We start from the raw sequence: 20,669 nt of genomic DNA, 5'->3' as shown, positions 1-20,669 counted from the left end.
TTCAGAAGATGTTAAGAAAATTGGGAATTAATGAAGTATTTACAAACAATGCAGGCCTGTCTGGAATCTCCTGGACACGGAATCTGAAGGTTTCAAAGGTAAACTTCTCAAAATATATCCTACTAAAATACAGATGCACGAAGTGTTACCACATATGTGTTTTTTGTGAGTTGTAAAAACACAAAATGTAGAGAAATTCTTTCTGGTGTTGGAGAGTGAGTGCAATTTTTAATTTTTACCTTTAGGTAAAATAGGTGAGCATAGTGCGTAATGGGGAAATGACAGCAAGTTGCAACTCTTTAGGCCAAGTACATGAGGATTTGAAAAGAGATGCCATGACATGGTGGGTTAACTGGAAAGACATGTGTCGGCAGCTGATTGGCTGAGCATGCCAGGGGCCAGAGTTCTAATTAGCTGCTGTCTCTGGCTTGCTGCTGAGACAAATGGTTTTAACTGCCACTGTCACTTTGGAGAGTGAAGAGCACAGACTGGAATCAGCAAGGAAGGAAATGGCTGCCAACTCTCTCAAGCCTGGTCATTTTAAAGGCATGAAGTGTAATTTAAAGACTGTTTAAAAGGACTGTTCATTCCGTCTGTTATCTGTGTGAACTCAGAGAGACTGCTATATTTGTTGCCCTGTTTGACTTTTGAACTGAAGTAAAGATACTGTTTCTTGTTACACAACCCTGAGTGACACTTTATTATACTGCAGGGCATATCTTGGTTCAAAAACTGTGGTAATGCTTTTGTTTACTTACATTTACCAACCTCCACAAAGTAGAAGGTTGATATAGCTCCACAACAACAGGTTGTTTATGTTATGCTACAAAATTGGGAGCCACATTTCTAGTGATTCTGTTAGTATACCATCCACCTCGCTGCACTACACTCTCTCTACCTTGTAGAGGCAAAGAAACCAAAATATTTCCCCCAAAAAAGACAAAAGCCCCCTTTCTAATAGGGAGGGCAAGGATGGACACCATGAAAGCTGAATCTTTTAAACTGCAAAGAACTAGCAATAACGACAAACAAGCATACAGGGATGCAATCAAAGGGTTTGTTGCAACCCACAATGGGGCTGCAGAGCTTTTATAGTAAATGGAACATACATTTTCATTGGTTCCCAAAGACAAATAATTTCATTGGTCTAATCTAGATTATACAGTTGTTCATTTGTTGTTTATGATTTTGATTGACATTATAGCACACGTGGGATCCTAACAATGGCACAACTATAACATAACTATAGTCCATTGTTTTCTGACCATGACTGTATCTCATCCGTTAGTCTGTTGCAAACATGGCTCCAGAGCGACTGGGAAACTTGGGGGTTCCAACTAGCCATCAGCTAGCTGGTTTTGTCCGGATATATTGTTATCCTTGAATAGTAATTTCTTCTTTGGAGCACTGATTTCTCAAACAATCAGCATTTTCTGTAAGCACGGCTGGCGGGGACGAGAGACAGGGCCTTCTTAGTGGTGGCCCCTCGGCTGTGGAACGCCCTTCCCACAGATATTAGATCGGCCCCCTCCCTGCTGGCGTTCAGGAGAAGAGTGAAGACCTGGCTCTTTGAACAGCCGTTTAATTAAGCAGTGCAATTAATTGATTGATCTTGGAACTTGGAATAATCGACGAGGAGATCGGATTACGACTTTACTGATGAGACGTGATGGATTAGTTATATGGATGTATTGATGTTATATTGATGTACTGATGTATTGTTATATTGATGTAGTTGCCTTAGTTACTGTTTTAATTGCTAATGTTGTGCACTTTGTATATTGGTTTGGTTGTAAACCGCACTGAGTCGTCTACGGGCTGAGAGAGTGCGGTATACAAATAAAGTAAATAAACAAATAAATAAACATAGGCCTACTGCAGAAATAGGCCAATATGGCAGTAAATTGTGACATATAGGCATTGGGAACATCTCAGAAAATTCCCTTTTTAAAATCACGTCCCCTCTAACCTGAGCTAGCCAGGGTGGTCTTGAGCCTGTTGTTGGAGTCCCAATGGCTCATTGCACTGGGGATGTCAACATCCATGCCGAGTCCATCCTATCAGGACTGATGGATTCCTGATGGCTCTTGCAGAATTTCCCGCCATGTCGGTTGGTGATCATGCTCTGGTCACTCTCTGGAATGGGGAGATGACTAGGGCAATAGACATGATTGCACTGGAATGTCCCCTCTCAAGTAGCTGAGCTAAATCAGCTTCTTGGTTCAATGAAGAGTTGGCAGCAATGAAGTGAAGGAAGAAGAGACTAGAGGGCCTGTGGTGTTCAGATCCAGGTGAACCAAACTGAGCACAGCTTGATGCCCTCCTAAGGGCATATGCCACAGCAATAAAGGTTGCAAAGAAATCCTTTCTGGCAGCCAATTTTGCATCTGCAAGGAACCGTCTGGTGGAGCTGTTCCGAGTTGTCAGATTCCTATTAAATCCCACTGTTCAGGATGGGAGCCCTAACAATTTGATAGCCCGCTGTGAAGCATTTGCTTGGTTCTTTGCGGGCAAAGTCACTTTGATCCGTTCTGGCCTGGTCACTATGTTAACAGCAGTCTCTGAGGATGTAACATGAGCACCTGCTTGTCCAATTTTGATGGATTCATTTCAATTGGTGAAGCCCAAGGATGTGGACAAGATACTTGGAGGAATGAGAGCAACCTCATGCATCCTAGACCCCTGCCAATCCTGGCTTTTAAATGAAGCCAGAGGGGGATTGGCTGAGTGGGTAAAGGTGGTGGTTAATGCCTCCCTTTGGGAAGGTAATATTCCAGCGAGCGTAAAACAAGCTGTGATAAAACTGCTGTTGAAAAAAAACACCCATCGTTGGACCCCACTCAATTCGTTAACTATCGGCCTGTTTCTAATCTCTCCTTCTTGGGCAAAGTCCTGGAATGTGTGATGGCCTCACAACTCCAGGTATTCTTGGAAGACACAGATTATCTGGATCTGGCACAGTCTGGCTTTAGGCTGGGACATGGTACCGAGACAGCCTAGGTCACTTTAATGGATGATCTATGCCAGGAACTAGACAGGGGGAGTGTGTCCCTGTTGGTTCTGCTGGACCACTCAGCAGCCTTCGATACCATTGACCACAGTATCCTTCTGGGATGCCTCATGGGAATGGGTCTTGGAGGTACTGTTCTGCAGTGGCTCTGGTCCTTCCTAGAGGGTTAATCCCAGATGGTGTTATTGGGAGACACCTGTTCAACCCCACAACCATTGTCTTGTGGTGTTCCTCAGGGCTCAATACTGTCTCTCATGTTCAAAATCTACATGAAGCCGCTGGGGGAGGTCATCCAGAGTTTCAGGGTGGAGTGTCACCTGTACGCAGATGACGTCCAACTCTGTAATTCCTTCCCACCTACTTCCCAGCTACTACTAAGGAGGCTGTTCAGGTCCTGAACCGATGCTTGGCTGCTGTGTCAGACTAGATGAGGGCGAACAAATTGAAACTGAATCCAGACAATGTTATGAACCCAAAGAGGTTCCTGTTCTTTTGTGCAGAGTGTTCAAGGAATAGTAAGGCAGTTTAGACCAATGAGACACTTTAGAGACCAAATTTGGTTTAAACACTATTCATGTAACATTTATTGAAATACAATCATCACAGAATCATATCAGAATCACATCAAGGGAGAGCTCTCGTGCACATACACATTCACGCATATTCATGCACACACATATAATAATCAGTCTGTTCTGTCCCTTTCAAGTCCTTGTTCTTTTCAAGTTCAGTACATTCGCATTCCAGGCCTCATGACTTATGGGGTACACCTGCACACTCCTTACATGCTTGGTCACACACCTTATTGTCTATTGTTGTTCAGCTATGCCTTACTGCCTCCTCGCATCAACTGCCAAGGCCGTCCTATATCATGCCTTGCGAGAACTCCATGTTGGTTTTTCTTTAGGCCTGTTTCTTCTCTTCTACATGCATTCAAACATTCATTCCTTACAACAAGACAGAAGTACTCTTGGTCAGTCAAAAAGTCGAACAAGAGCATAGGGTTACAGCTTGTGTTGGACAGGGTCACACTCCCCCTGAAGACGCAGGTTCACAGCTTGGGTGTGATCCTGGACTCATCGCTGAGCCTGGAACCCCAGGTTTCGGAGGTTACCAGGGGAGCTTTTGCACAGTTAAAGCTTGTGCGCCAGCTACGCCCATACCTTGGGAAATCTGATTTGGCCATGGTAGTCCATGCTCTAGTTACATCCCGTATAGACTACTGCAGCATGCTCTATGTGGGGCTACTTTTGAAGACTGTTCTGAAGCTTCAAATGGTCCAACGGGCAGTAGCCAGGTTGTTTACAGGAGCAGTGCTGGCTTTACCCTTTAAAGCCCTAAACAGTTCCAGCCCAGTTTACCTGCCCAAATGCATCTCTCCCTGTGAACCATCTAGGTGCTTAAGATTGTCTGGAGATGCCCTGCTCTCAGTCCTGCCCCATTCCCAGATGCGATTGTTGGGAATGAAAGTTAAGGCCTTCTTACTGGAGCGCCTTACAGGGAGTGTACAACCCCCATGTTATGTCAGCTCTACTGGCTGCCAGTTTGCTACCGGGCTCAATTCAAAGTGTTGGCTTTGGCCTATAAAGCCCTAAACTGTTCTGGTCCCACTTACCTGTCTGAATGTATCTCCCTTTATGAGCCTACTATAGCTTTAAGATTTGCCGAAGAGGCACAGCTCTTGGTCCCACCCCCTTTGCAAGTGCAATTGGTAAGGATGAGAGACAGGTGTAATGAAATGTTTAATTAAAATGTAGGTTTTACATATGTTTATTGATATTGTGATGTAGCAGTAGGCCAGCTGGTGAGTGGCCTGAGCTGGGGCATTGCTGTGTCGACATAGCCCTCCAGGCAGAAGAGAAAGAGGTGGAGCTAACTGCGACTGAAAGAACGAACACAGTTTGAAAAGAGTCAGTTGGTGGATAGATGAGCCAAGGGATGGTTGCTTCTAATTATATGGAGCTAGACCAAGTAGTTTAAGTCTCTGACAGGTAGTCAGAAGGAAAAGGGCTCTAGATAGTGAACCAAGTGTTTAATCTTCAGCGTTGAGTAATTAAGACTAGAAGTATTTAGCTCTGTAGTATAATCTAGCCTGGATGCTAGAAGAAAGAGATTCCTGGTTGTTTTACTTATGACTTCAGTGTCAAGCTTGAAGCAGTAAAAGTGGGACGGAGAAAAGAAACAAAGTTTCAAAATAAACATTAAGGAGAAAGAAGATAAGCCATTGTTAAAAGTTTAATAGCAACAGTTTCATGTTTTCTGAAGAACCAATAATTAAGTGTAACAATAAGAAGATAATGTGTAACCATCAAGCTTATGTGAACCCGAGAAACCTTTAAATAAATGTTGTTTCTGTTCAGTTCAAAATACTGAGTGTTTATGACTACTTATTAAAGAGAAGGTTCTCCAGGAAAGAGAAGGCTGAAGATCTTATGAAGCCAAAGACGCTTTTGTAGCACTGGGATGCACGTACCAAAGTGGCACAAACAGGTGTCCTGGAAATTATCTCTATCTCATATAAACCCCACTCTAAAATAAACAAAGCCTCAGCAACACACACCATCACTATCTTAAGCCCCACATAAGTTTATAAACAGTGGCAAAGGTGAGATAAGAAAAACAAGATCCATCCTCCTTCGCAACAGAAGGGATTGCCCTACTTCTGTTTACACAGGGCTTCTCAATATTGACCTCTTGTTGTGGAACTCCCTCCCCAGTGACATCAAGCTGGCCCCATTCCTCTTGGTCTTCAGGAGAAAGCTAAAGACCTGGCTTTGTATACAGATGTTTGGAAATTAGGGTAATACGGAATCAACCTCAACAGCTTGAATAATGACCATGGGAAAATTAAAAGATATGGAAAACCAAAACTCGTCACTTTGTTATGTTTTTGATCTGTTTTACTGTTTTTATGTATTTAATTGTTTATATGTTTTAACTGTTTCTTGTTTCTATGATATGGCATTGAATTTTTGCCAGAGTTTGTAAGCCACTTTCAGTCCCCTGTGGGGTAGGAAAGGCAGGGTATAAATAAAGTAAGTAAGCAAATCAGTAAAATGAAGCTGAAAAAGACACAGGTCCGAATGAACAAAAGAAATCAACAGACCTTGTAATCTTTCCATACAAGTCATTTCTACGCCTAGAAATTCTGTAAAAGCACAGACTTAGCATTTGCAACACACGGATCACCTAAAAACCAGCACATTTTGCCCCTGAACATCTACCCATCCATTTCAAATACCAAATTGAATATTTATTTAAAGTACTAAGAAGCACTGAATTCCAGTCGAATTTTAACATCATGTCCTAGTCATTAAATTTTTTAGTCTTAAGGAAGCAATAATTTTGAGGACAAGCAAGCAATTATTTTGTGTTGAAAGGATTTCTTTAGTACTTCCCCTATTAAATCAATTCAACTCCTGTTCATGCCCCCCCCCCCCCCACACACACACACACACTGGAAAAGTCACTTACGCAATATGGTAAAGGTATGGCATGATGTTGCAGAATATTATTGGATATTTGGTAAACATTCAGAGGGACTATTCCAGACCATTAAGTTTGGACTAACTGGACTCCAGACCTTTTCCTATAAAAATTCACTTCCTTGGTGAGAAAGACAATCTCTCAATGTGTTTTTATTACTGCATGTAGCTGTGTCAGATCTATACTTTTTCTTTTCTTAATTTGATTGCTTTCTATAAACATCCATTTCTCTGCAAACAGAGTTGAAGCTCCCTGTCTGGCTTAATCAAGAGAAACATACCATTAAGGTGAGCAAAGTACTTTGTTGTGATATCAACTGTGTGTTCATTATTTTGTTCTGCTACTACCCATGAAAAATGATTTGAATGTAATTCACAAAATCTTAATTCAGAGTGGGGGTTTCTCCCCAGAGGTGGTGTAGGACTGGAAGAGAGAAAAATCGGACTATCACCCTGTTTGAGTGTGATCAACCTAGTATGGTCAAGCCTGACAACTCTTCCTCCTGTATCACTATTATTATTTCAGTTTCACCTTTTCTTCAGTATAGGACTCAAAGCAGCATATCCAAGCAACAACTCATCAGAGACAAACCAAATCCTGAATCTTTGTTCTGTATTGTCATCCCACCACAATGTTTAACATTGATAAAACACATTGTTTTCTTGAGTCTTTGCACTTTTTGGGGAGCGGGGTGGGGGAGAAATGGACTAAATCAAAATCTACCATATCATTGTCTTTTTCATTGCCAGTTCATGGCACATTTTCCAACAGGAATCACTTTTTTCATGTATGTGAGATTTGAAAGAGTACAAATATGCCTTTTTATTCTGAAATGAGCCTTCAGTAGCTTACTGCAGATTTTTGATGGTTTTGAATAGTTTATGTTTTAATTGGTTGTGATATGCATTAAAATATTTTCCTTGTTTTGATATGCTTTATATTGATTATTACCGTTTTAATGGTATTTATATGGATTTTATTAGGTGATTTAATTTTTTTTAACTGATGTATGTATTAGGCCTGGGTAACAACGGAAAAATTTGTTTCTAAAATCGATTTGTATTTGGGGGGGGGGGGGTTTGTTTCGATATTTAAAATAATTACAAAATTTTCCTTTTAAAAAGTTCGATATTTACGAAATTTCGTAAATGTGAAAAAAATTACAAAACATTAACGAATCGATTTCCGAAACAATAACGAATCGATTCGTTAATGGCGGACGCGACCGCGAAATACGCTAAAAAACCTCCAAAAACTTCTGAAGCTTCCCTCTCCCTCTGTTGTTGACTGTTGGTGTGATATTATAATTTTTTTCACTAATTAAACAAAAAACTTGCCCCAGACATGCGGAAATAATAACAAAACGACTTCAGAACAATAACGGAACGAATACAATAACAAAATACGAAGCATTTACAAAACGTGTTTAAAAATTCGTTTTTAAAAAAAATTGCTCCAGAATGGTTCGTTATCGTTTTGTAATTGGAAAAATTAACGAATTATTAACGAATTACGAATTAACGAAATGAAACCGCCCAGCCCTAGTATGTATGTGTGTATGTATGTTGTGGCATCTAATTGTTGCCAATTTGTACGTCGCCCTGAGTCATGTTTGGGCTGAAAAGGGTGGGATAAAAATGCTGTAAATAAATAATAAATAATTTTTAACTATCGTAAATGCCCCTGTCCAAATTGACCTCATTTATAAATTGAGGACATGGCTAGGGGAGAAAATTATACATTTTGATATGGCCTTGAGATAAGTCAAAGGTCCTTTTGTGGAGAAAGAAATGTGCCAATGCAACCCTCAGGTCCCAGCCGCTAATTACTGCCACTTCCATATTCTTCTCGAGGCATTCAAAAATGCCTTTTGCTTTCTATTCAGCAAAGGGGGTTGTTTCTTTTTGAAGACCAGTATTGACAGTTATAAAAAAAATAGAACCATCCCCTTCTCTGATGGAGTGTGAAAGGGTAGAAGGTTTGCCCATGTTGGCCACATGACTGTCGAGGTGTCTACTGACAACACTGGCTCTTTGACTTAGAAATGGAGATGAGCACCACCCCCTGGAGTTGGACATGACTGACTTAATGTCAAAGGGAAACTTTTACCTTGTAGCTTTTATTATTATTATTATTATTATTAAACTTTATTTGTACCCCACTAGCATCTCCCGAAGGACTCAATGCGGCTTACAAAGGCCAAGGCCTCAACACACAATATACAATACAAAACAGGCAATAAACAATACACAAAAACACAATAACTGGGCCGGTCCAGAGTAATGGGGTACAGGATTAAAAGTGCTGATGTGACAGGTGGTATATAAGGCATTATAGGGCAAGTGCAGTGTGCGGCGTGCAACGATCTTAATACTAGTAAAGTGCTTGTGGGACTTGGTATTGGAGATTTCCTAATCTGGAAAGGCACATCGGAACAGCCAGGTCTTCAAGTTCTTTCTGAAGACTGCCAACATAGGGGCCTGTCTAAGATCTTTGGGGAGGGTGTTCCAGAGTCGGGGGGCCACCATGGAAAAGGCCCTGTCTTGTGTCCTCACCAGGCGTGCTTGCGACGCAGGTGGGATCACAAGCAAGGCCTCTCCAGATGACCAAAGTGAACACGTGGGTTCGTAGATGGAGATGCGGTCACGCAGGTAGGATGGTCCCAAACCATTCAGGGCTTTGTAGGTAAGCACCTGCACCTTAAATTGGGCTCGGAAAATAAACGGCAGCCAGTGGAGCTCCTTGAACAGGAGGGTTGACCTCTCTCTGAAAGGGGCCCCAGTTAACATTAACACAGATGGAGTATTTCATTAACTCACTGAATTTTATAATTTTTTTCGTGTCAGAAGCAACTTGAGAAACTTCTGGTGTGAGAGAATTGTCTGTCTGCAAGGACGTTGCCCAGGGGACGCCTGGATGTTTTGATCTTTTACCTTCCTTGTAGAAGGCTTCTCTCATGTCCCCGCATGAGGAGCTGGAGCCGACAGAGGGAGCTCATCTGCACTCTCCCCGGATTCGAACCCACTATGTGTTAGTCTTCATTCCTGTCATCAGCACAAGGGTTTAACCCACTAATGACTGTACTGTTTTTTGTCTATTACAGATTTCTTCCAGAGGAGAAAGATGCCTACTTTCAGTTTATGGGTGACATTTGCCCTGCTCTTTGCTCTTACCAAAAGTGCTAACCAAGAATCTCTCACAACTTCACCCGTAATGAAAATAGCCCCAGGCAATGCGGATTTTGCCTTCAAATTGTACCACAAACTTACTTCACAAGTGTCTAACAAGAACCTGTTATTTTCTCCTTTGAGCATCTCCACTGCTTTTGCCTTGCTGTCATTGGGGGCTAAAACCACCACTTTGAATCAGCTTTTATCAGAACTTGGCTTTAACCGAGCAGAGATCAGTGAGAAAGAAGTACACAAAGATTTTCTCAATCTCCTTCAAACATTAAACAATCCTACGGCAGAAAGAGAACTAAGCATTGGAAATGCCATTTTTATAAACAATCAGTTTGAACTCCTGCAGGAGTTCGTAGAGAACGCCAAACATTTTTATCAAGCAGATGTACTCCCTGCTGATTTTAGTCACCCCGCAAAAGCAGAAAAGCAGATCAATGACTACATCAACCAAAAAACCAATGGAAAATTGAACGATGTAGTCAAGGGTTTTGATTCAACGGTAGTTTCAGTCATTGTCAACTATATTTTCATGAAAGGTAAGACAAATTTACCATATCATTGTGTTTTAAAACTATGTTATTAAATCTGAAGGAGACAACTGACCTCACCAAATGACATAGAGAGATCACTCTGCTTCCACAGTGTACATCATTCCGATATAGAGAGAGGAGCCCTTGGGATGTGATGAGGAATTTGTGAGACACTACTGGAATCTCTCAAATAGAGTAATAAATTTGTCTAGACAAAAAGCTGAACAGCAACTCATATATATCCACCCACTAAGCCACCAATTCACCCACAAGGTCTAACAGAGAGAAATCTCCAGTTTTCCTTATAGAGCCCAAGCAAGTAGCTTTACTTACAAATACTTATGCATAACTCTCTGTAATTTTTGTTCCTGGATTACAAATTGGTTCTATCATAAAAATATGGTTATGCAGGACATCCTGCGCAGCACATTTTCCTATGATTTTTAAATGAATATCTCATAGGACCTCATAATATTGGCCTCCAGAATAGCTATGGAATCGCCACCGTCAGGGTGGTGGTGGTGTGGGGAACCCATCGCCCCACAACCCACATCGGCTCATTTACCCTAAACCCCATCCCACTGGGGGGAGCTTCCGCTACCCGGCTTAGCCATCATAGTTGCCAGTACAGTACCACTGCAGTGGCATATGCTTTTTTTGCTCTAAACGAAAGCTGCACTGGCATATGCTGCAGAAAACAACCCCATCTGATGAGGTTGATAGAGTTTCAACCAATTCAACATAAATTGGGGCAGCCACAAAAAAGAAATATCTGAAGTATAACAACTACTTTCAAAGTATGTACCCTAAAAGTTTATACTTCTGCATAGAAATATTATTTTTAAGCAGAAAACAACTTTTGACTTTTGAATAGTCAAATTCTTCTAAGACAGGATTTTTCTTGTTAGAGTTTGAGAACACTGGAATAATATATTAATGCTATCTCTACTTACTGGGGATGCCATGATACAGCAAACTATTCCTATAGAAAACTGAACTAAAGTTTTCAAGCAGCTTGAAAGCTGGCAAGGTAGCTTCCTCTGCCAACGGATTACTACCTCCATTTTGTCCTATGCTCTGCTGACACATAGCTTCCCAGATTATCCCCACTGCTTGCACCAAAGTGCCTACGCAAGTTTATTGATTAGTCCACTGACTGTATCAACATTAAAGACAAAAACAAAAATGTACTCAAGTAGACACTAATCACTATCCTAAAACTCCTGTTATAGTGAACTAACACACATTAAAACTTGATTAAGTTAAAAGATAATTAAAAATATTATCATTAAAATGCCAAGGTAAAATTACATACCACAAAAGTTAAAAACAAAGGTTAAAACTGCAAGGGTGATGCAGATATTTGAACTGGATTGGGATTGTGTAATAGCTGGTCTTAGATGTTTCTGTAACTAGTCTGGTTGCTGTATTTTGAACCAATGGGAGTATCTGATCTTTGTACAGAGGTGGTCCAATTAATAGCAGATTGCAGAAATCCAACCTTGAGATTACCACCTTGATTTTGCCATTTTAAAATAGGGACACAATTTTAGTACACCATTCTATGTAATGAGACTCAAGCATCTAAGGATTTTGGAACTTAAGGGACCGGGGGGGGGGGGGGGGGGGAATCTGGTCCCACTATTATCTATCATCAACACTTCTCTTATACTATTGGATTTTATATCTAAGAAAGAAAACATTTTTAATAATAATAATAATAATAATAATAATAATAATATATTTTCCTATGATGAAACTGATGGAGAGTTCAAATTTTTTTACAATGTTTTTCACTATTGTCCTCATGATTGCTTATTGTGTCCAGATGAGAAAGTTGAAATTGTCCATAATTTCAAAACTTCCGTTTCAAATCTTGAAGGTTTGAGTTTTTAATCTAGGCTAAATGTCTTTGTACAACTTATTTGAAGAGATGTTACAAAAAAACCCAAACAAACCACAATTCTCATGCCTTTCTCTCTGCAAGCTTACTGGAAAGTACCTTTCAACCATGTGAGTACACGTGAAGGGAACTTTTTTGTGGATGAACAAACAACAGTGAAAGTTCCTATGATGAACAGACAACATCCCTTTGATATTTACGAGGACAAGGATCTATCCTGCAAGGTCTTGCACCTTCCATACAAGGGTGATATTTCAGCACTATTCATTCTGCCTGAGCCCGGAAAAATGAAACTGGTGGAAAACGCTCTGGGAAAAGAAGTTCTGTTAAAATGGGGAAAGTCACTGAAATCACAGTAAGGCAATGTGTTGTACTGAATGAACTGGAAAATCCTTGCTACTCATCCTGCATTTATACTGCCCATATAGAGCCATGTAATACAACGGCATTATAGGGGTTTATCCTGACATGGCAGTGTAGAACCAGCCTGAAAATTCAGTTCTAGTTCCCAGTTCCTGCATGGAACGTTAACAGGCATTCAAAAGCCATTTCAAAACTGAGGGGCACTGGTGTTTTGTTTCTAAAGTGTTTCTAAAATATCATTAGTGAAAATTATGTTACTATAACAGGAGTAACAAAATTTCATTACTTTTTCATTTTAGTAATTACACAACTAGAGAAATTTCAGGGGATCCTTTCTCCATCATTTTTACAGCTATTGAGTGAAACATACTACAATGGTAGAACACATGTACCACTGTAGGCTCACCAAATTTAAGAATGTTTCACTTATCACGTTTTTTTGCGGGAATTTTCAAAAAATTTATTAACAACATTTTTTAAAAAAACCCTACAAGAGCAATCTCCTTGAATTTTCTATACAATGACACAAGATAACAGGGAATTATTCAGAAATATTCATAGATTTATTTATTTATTTTAAAAAAAGCCATGATGACTATTTCATTGAATCTCTCATATTAACCAATACAAACCAATATTAACCAATTCTACATTTTTTATAAAATACCTTTTTTGGTTGGGATTGAATGTTTACTTTTAAGCTTTTTTGTATTTATATTTGAATTATTGTATGTTTACTTTTAAGGTTTTTATTGTATTTGTATTTGAATTACTTCTAAGCTTTTTATTGTATTTATATTCAAATTATTATGTCATGTTTATTATTGTATGTTTGAATTGATATGTTAATTGTTTAAATTGATATGTTCTGTTTATTATTATATGTGTAATGCGGCATTGTATGCCATGGATTGTAAGCCGCCCTGATTCCCCCACTGGGGTGAGAAGGGCAAGGTATAAATGTAGTATAAGAATAATACTAGAATTGGAGGGGACCCCCAAGCGCCATCTAATCCAATCCCCTTCTTCCAGGTGGAAAGGCACTATCAAAACCCTTCTAAACTAATTAATATGCTTCCCCTATTGAGTTGGAAAGAATCTCCAAGGGACATCCATTTAGGAATTTCTTCCCAGCCCAGCACAGAGATTTACTTACTATAAGTATCAGTCAGTTCTCTTCTTTGCAGATTCAACAATTTATTAGAAATCTGGCTGGCTGCCGCTATGTCTCTCCCCTATCCTGATTAGGGCTTTCCAATGTGAGCAGAATTCTGGGAAATGTAGTTTAGGACCTTTTGAATTCTCTGGCATAGGGCTTCTTGCCTTCTCAAACTACATTTCCCAGAGTTCTGTACTTTCTCAGTATTTTTTCCAGTGAACTCTGCTCCCTGTTTTCCCTCTCCTAATGGCGAGAAGCCATTAATTTAAAGAGAAATGGGAGCCTTTTTGGCTACTTGCCATGAACATGAACCTTACTTTGGGAAGCTTCTGAGCATTACAACATTAAAAGAAGAAAGGATTGGGTAAGTTTTTATTCTTAAGTTTTAGGCACAGGCCACACCCACGTATTGGATATCACTTCGGAAGTACAGATTTAATATATTTTAATGTGATTTACAGAGCTTCCAAAATTTTGCACAAGTCTAGTCACGATCTCTCAATCCCATATACTTGCTAAAATGGGTTTGAATTGTGTGCATTCCAATTTTTACCCTCTTTCACAGGCTGAAAGAGAATCCATTAGTTTCAAGACTTCTCTAGCACCATGGAAGTTTTCAGTGTAGAGTGGAATAGAAAGGCAAATATACAATTCTGAGTTCAAGAATAATGCTCTTGACTCAATTCATAGCTGTAGTCTTCCTCTTCTCTCCATTTTTAAATATAGCCAATAACTTACAAGATTATATATTCATAAAAGAGGAGTGTTATAGTCAATCTGCAACAACAACAACAATAACAATAATAACAATATAAATAGTATTTGTTTCTCAGCTCGACTCATGGCTTGAGGTAAAGTACAATACACTTAAATCATATTACCATAAAATGCATAGTACAAAGTTTAAAAATAGTACAAATAGAATGTAAATTTAAAATAAACTGTTTAGGTCTGTGGGAAGAGATTGTTCTTTAATTGTTTTAATTTCTGGCAGCTCATTTAGCTGTAAGAGTTCTTCTGGCAGGTTATTCCACAGTCTAGGAGAAACCAATAAGAATGTCCTCTGGGTGACAGTTACCAGACTGGTTGTGGCTGGTTGGAGTAAATCTCTCCTAGAGGACCTAAGTGTATAGAGCAGTTTACACAGGACTTGATGATCCTTTATAGCCTTATCTACTGTATCCTCTCAGATGAGATACAAAATTGAGATCGTCCCTGAAACTGAGCAGGGAGTCAAACAGACAACAAACAGTAACACTGACCAAAGAATGCACCATGTTCCAGTTCTACTTTCAAACCAACTTACTCAAAGTACTTGTCAAGATAGAAAAAGTTTAATTCTTGCATCAGTATTATATAGAAGCTAAGAGCTGCCAAAGTCAAAATGTGCATGAGGTTTAGTGATCAATACAGAACATGGATAGATCTTGCTTGTCGTTTAAGAGAATGTTCTCAAGATCTGGAGTTGCATGTAACCATGACATCTGATTGTTGACCTCCTGCATGTACTATTGCAGTGACAGCATTTCTAGCATAACACAAATGACAGAATTCATCAGGTAATATAAATTATGGGGAGTCAGCCATTGTCAAGATTTAGATGATCAGGCTAACAAGAATAGATTTAAATCTTACACCTTAAAGCAGAAAAATATTGTCTCCCACTAATCACAATCCAGAATCCAAGAAGCAGTTCTTTGCCCATTTTCAACTCATGCTGGACACATGTAAAACACTGTAGGTGGATTTATCATATCACAATTAGACACCAGCATGACCTTCTGATTTTTAAGAGAGATTTTAAAAAATAAGTTTGCAACAACATCATGCAAGAAAGTATGGAGGATATTTTGTAATGGTGTAATAATGTTTTCTTTTCTCTGGGTACAAACTAGTACATATGCCAACATCAATAAAAGTTTTACAAGCGAAGACAAATTGATCTTAAGGTTGCCATGAGTTGGAAATTACTTGAAGACACATAACAACTACCACATTTTAAAGGTGTTGAACAAAAGCAAATGGGGAGCTGCAGTTGCCCATGCTTAGTTTATATGGACACCTTACTCTGATTCTTCTTTCAACAGGAGAATACAACTCTCTCTTCCAAGGTTTTCAATATCTGCTGAGTATGATGTAAAAGACCTATTAAGTCAATTGGGAATTACTGAAGTATTCACGGATCATGCAGACCTAAGTGGAATTACGGGGCAACATAACCTTAAGGTTTCAAAGGTAATTTTCCTCTTTCATCATGCTATGAGAAATGGCCAATGGAACTTGTATTGAAAAAAACTCTAAGCACAAAATTTTGGGTGAAATAGTGAACTACTTTATCAAACAGCTTGCAAGGGCGCTTTACAAAGAAAGGCACAAAGAGTTACCATGTCATTTAAATCCCCCTTTCCCCATGAGTCTCATCATAGAATCATAGAGTTGAAGAGATCTCATGGGCCATCCAGTCCAACTCTGTTGCCAAGAAGCAGGAAAATTACATTCAAAACACCCCTGACAGATGGCCCTGACAGATGGCTTAAAAGCTTCCAAAGAAGGAGTCTGTACCACACTCCGGGGCAGAGAGTCCACTGCTGAACAGCTCTGAAAGTCAGAAAGTTCTTCCTAATGTTCAGATGGAATCTCCTTTCTTATAGTTTGAAGCCATTGTTCTGCGTCCTAGTCCCCAGTCTCATGATTGGATCATGTCAAAAGCATTGTCCAAAGAGCCTTCGACCAATCACAGTTCACCTGACACAGACAGCCTGCTGCCTTAAATGGAATTTCTTCTTTCATGTTTCCTCTGGAACATTTCCCTCCTTTCTAAACCTGATTTCAATTATCTCAACTTTACGTGACTGGGACCATTAGTCTCTCAACTTTAAGCGACCAATTTCATCAGTCCTTGAATCTTCGACCCTTCCAGCATCAGTAGCAGTCACTTTTATTCCAATCTAATTCCCCCCTCCACCTCAACTGCTCTCAGCATCTATCATTTCTTTATCTGCAGTATGTCTGTTTAAGGAGCTCATCATATTTAAGGAGTGATTCACCATGGATCCTATCATCAAGCCACTTTTCTATTGTTTTCTCTGCTGCCGTGATTCATCACAGACTATTGGCTGAGCTGCTGAAGCAGTGCTCGGGCTCCTTTTGGATGAGCCGCATCAGCCTCCAGCTGCTCTTCCCAATTCGCTGACATCACAGCCAATCACAGTGAAGCTGGCTCGGGAGGAGGGGCAGGAAATTTGGAAAAACTTTCTCTATATTCTTTAATTCTTTAATTCCCTGCTCAGGAGTATTCCGGCTCCTTTGCAGATTACTGTGTTTTCATTCTTTCCAGCTGGAATAGTAAATAAACTTTGGTGGCCTTGCTTCATCCTGGTTGGATTTATTGGAAAATAGGGAAACTTTTATTGGTGCTTATTGTCTCGCCAGGCTTAGCGAACCCTGCTTTTTGGTCTTTGCTGGTTTCTGCTCCGGCAGGACCTCCTAAATCTGTGTACTGCTTCAGTTGGACACCCTTGAACTGCCATGGTTCAATGAAATGGAATCCTGAGAGTTATAGTTTTACAAGCTCTTTTGTCTTCTCTCCCCAAGAGTACTGATGCCTCCCCAAACTACAACTCTGAGGATTCCACAGCATTATAAACGACAGCTTTCAGATTACTTGAAGCTTTGTTTGGTATGGTGTGACATTATGTCAGGCAGTAGAATCAGCTTTTAGTGTCTAGGGAGCCTCAAAGTGATTTAAATAATCATCTGATAATTTTCTTCATCTTGCTTGCTTTCCTTACAGGCTATTCATAACACATTTCTGAATGTCCATGAAAACGGCACCGAAGCTGCAGCTGTCACTGTCGCTGAAATTGTGTTCAAGAGTAGGCAGTGGAATTTACAATTTACTTTTGACCACCCTTTCATTTTATTAATTGCTAATAAGAATACCGAATCCATCTTGTTTTTGGGGAGAGTTGTAAACCCCACGAAGAACTAAGTGCACACCCAGAATATGGCCTATGTGAGCCGCATCGAGTCCTGCGGGAGATGCTAGCGGGGTACAAATAAAATAATAATAATAATAATAATAATAATAATAATAATATAATAATAATAATATCTAAAACAACATCTAACACCTATGTAACAGCATAGCATTTCCTATGAATGGAATTATTTTTATGTGCCAGCTGTTCTGCATCTTACTATGGCCTGCAATAATAAAAATAAAGATTAGCAATGTTTCTTCCACAGGACATATTCTGACACTTCATTGCATGCGGTTGTTATTGAAACCTGGCACTCCAAAATCCTGGATGGGTATGATTAGATGGCCATGGAGGGTGCTACCAGCTGATGATCTTTTCTCCTTATACACATAATTGGGGAAAATTCAGGGGCTCCTTTCTCTCTCATTTTTACAGCTATTGGAGTGAAACTCACTACAATGGTAGAACACATTTACCACTCTTAACTCACCAAATTTCAGAACATTTCACTTCTCCATGGATTTTGGGGGGATTTCCAAAGTTTTTATAAATAACATGTTTTAATGATAAAGAAAATATGCTCCTAGTTTGAAAGTACTATTTTCTGTTTAATTGTGTAGTTCTAATTTTAAAAGTAGTGTTTCTACACTAGGAATCTTTTTGGTCAAAAACTTTGTTAAATGGGTGGATGGCGATGTTAAATTGGTGGACTGGAAATATGTAATAATATGACATCTTTCATACAAAAACAACATTTTTGCACTTGAATAAACTTCCCTGTGTTTTTATGATAGAACCAATCAGGAAATGACATTTATAACCCAGGAACAAAAATGATAATTTATTGGAACTCTGGCTGGCTACAGAGAGACAAATCTCTCTGATGCTGAGCAATGCGCTGCATTTTGGGGGATACAGTTTAGGGCAGGGCTGGCCTTTTGAATTCTCTGGCATAGAGCTCCTCCCTTCCCAAACTACATTTCCCAGAGTTCTGTGCTGTTCCCAGAAAACACACTGCTCTCTCTTTTCCCACTCCTAATGAAGTGGGAAAATAAGTCATTTAATTTACAGAGGAAAGGCAAGCCATTAAGCTTTGTTTCTTTGCACTGAATATGAAACTAACTTTGGGAGACTACTGATATTTACAAAACTGAAATAAAAAGTATAGGGTAAGTTTTAAATCTTATTTTTTTTGGTGCAGGTCATGCCCACGTATTGGATATTGCCTCGTAAGTTTGAATTTAACAAATTTGATCGGAATTACAAGGACTAATGAAAAAAAGCACACCTCTAATATATACACACACTAGGCATGGTTAGGTCCAGTAGGAATCTTCATAATTCAGAATACATTTGAAAAAATACTGTTTTGAACTTTTTTAGGAAACCGGAAGTCCCTTTGCCCTTCCAAAGCTAGTCTCGCCATTTTTCTTCTGACTCAGGAAGTGAGTCGGAAATTATTCTGGTCCCTGGCCTCGGCTCAAGCCAGAGAAGCAGATTCCTGCTTCTTGGCATGGGGTTGGACTGGATGGCCCATGAGGTCTCTTCCAACTCTTTGATTCTATGATTCTATGATTAAGCCAGTTTTAAACTGGGGAAGGCTGCATTTCCTCCCTTTGCTTTCCCCGCTTCTTCCTCAAGCCAGAGAAGCCAGTTTTAAACCATGGAAGGCTGCATTTCCTCCCTTTGCTTTCCCTGCTTCTTCCTCAAGCCAGAGAAGCCAGTTTTAAACCATGGAAGGCTGCATTTCCTCCCTTTGCTTTCCCCGCTTCTTCCTCAAGCCAGAGAAGCTGGTTTTAACCCGGGGAAGGCTGCATTTCCTCCCGTTGCTTTCTCCGCTTCTGCCTCAAGCCAGAGAAGCTGGTTTTAAACTGGGGAAGGCTGAATTTCCTCGTTTTGCTTTCCTCGTTTCTGCCTCAAGCCAGAGAAGCCAGTTTTAAACCAGAGGAATTTCCTCAGCTTGTTTTTCCCCGCTCCTAGAGTAAAACAACTACTTTAAAAGTAAAGACCACCCAATGAAACAGGGAATAACACTTTCAAACCATTAATGAAAGGATTCAGAAGCCCCAGAAGTTTCAAAAAGTTTTCAACATTTTTTTCTGTGAAAATCGGAATTGACTTTAGAATCAAACCGCCGGCGCCCTTTACATCCGAAATGGGTTTTGAACCATTCTTTTTAAATCAAACAAACCTAATACATGGGACCCAGATTTAAACACAACATTTGTGTATGTTTCATATAAACCTTATCCACATACCCTGAAAAAAATATATTTCAGTACTGTTTTGTGCTTAAAGCAACATTTATAGACACTGAAGCATCAAAAAGTAAAGGTGTGATATCTCAGCCATGCATATTGATGATTCTGCAAAACTTCGGAATTCCAGATAAAGGATGCTTACTCAATAGATATTATCAATGAAGTAAAGGTGATTTTAAATGCAGTTCCACGGTATATAGTAAGAAAACTATTGGAAAGATTAAACATTTACAAGACAGTATACCCTTAAAAATCTATTTTAGTTTATTTTAAAAAGATGTTCACATTTTTGTGTTATACCTCACCTCTACCAATATAGATCCCTTTTGCCATTGTGTCAATGTTCTTCCCAATTAGAAAGGACAATAGAATTCCTGGTATTATCGCCAGTTATTTTTTTGGGGGGGGGGGGATTCACCATGCAGTGTAGCGAATCCAGCATAAAGAAGGGGGAACATCAGCTCACACTGTGCCCTGCATCACACACATTTTCCCTTACCCATACTATGGGTGGAAGTGTGACTGCGCAGATCCCCCCCCCCCCACTCACCCCATTTTTCTCAATGACAACACTTTTCAGCGTCCTAGCATGCTTGCAGGATGCTGGATGCACAGAACCCTTTTGGAAGTAGCTCTACATTGCCTGATGGGCTTCACCAGACTCCACGCTTCCAGCAACTTGCAAGCATCCAAGAGCGCTTAAAATTATCAATGTGATGAGGCCACAAGAAAGCAGCACTTTGCCCATTGTAATCTTGTAGCCAGTATCTGAGTCATGTTTCATGGGTTGCA

The 20,669-nt window shown here is 39.7% G+C and overlaps 1 protein-coding gene across 1 annotated transcript; it reads left to right on the top strand.

Annotated features, from left to right (window-relative positions):
- Positions 1-6,607: 6,607 nt before the first annotated feature.
- On the top strand, positions 6,608-17,684 carry LOC132762195 (serine protease inhibitor A3M-like). The gene is made up of 5 exons (XM_060755153.2): positions 6,608-6,783; positions 9,600-10,214; positions 12,196-12,466; positions 15,721-15,868; positions 17,427-17,684. The coding sequence occupies exons 2-5, from the start codon at positions 9,620-9,622 to the stop codon at positions 17,622-17,624; spliced, it is 1,212 nt and encodes a 403-aa protein (XP_060611136.2). The 5' UTR covers positions 6,608-6,783; positions 9,600-9,619; the 3' UTR covers positions 17,625-17,684.
- The last annotated feature ends 2,985 nt before the right edge of the window (positions 17,685-20,669 follow it).

This window comes from Anolis sagrei, chromosome 1, assembly GCF_037176765.1.
Source record: "Anolis sagrei isolate rAnoSag1 chromosome 1, rAnoSag1.mat, whole genome shotgun sequence".
Classification (NCBI taxonomy): domain Eukaryota; kingdom Metazoa; phylum Chordata; class Lepidosauria; order Squamata; family Dactyloidae; genus Anolis; species Anolis sagrei.
Note: the sequence above shows the minus strand (reverse complement) of the source record. Positions and strands in the feature narration are given on the sequence as shown.

Excerpts from the sequence above, each read along its gene's own strand:
- LOC132762195 (XM_060755153.2), top strand. The coding sequence starts at position 9,620 with ATGCCTACTTTCAGTTTATGGGTGACATTTGCCCTGCTCTTTGCTCTT. Across the intron at positions 10,215-12,195 it reads CAACTATATTTTCATGAAAG|CTTACTGGAAAGTACCTTTC; the intron begins GTAAGACAAATT and ends TCTCTCTGCAAG. Across the intron at positions 12,467-15,720 it reads GGAAAGTCACTGAAATCACA|GAGAATACAACTCTCTCTTC; the intron begins GTAAGGCAATGT and ends TTCTTTCAACAG.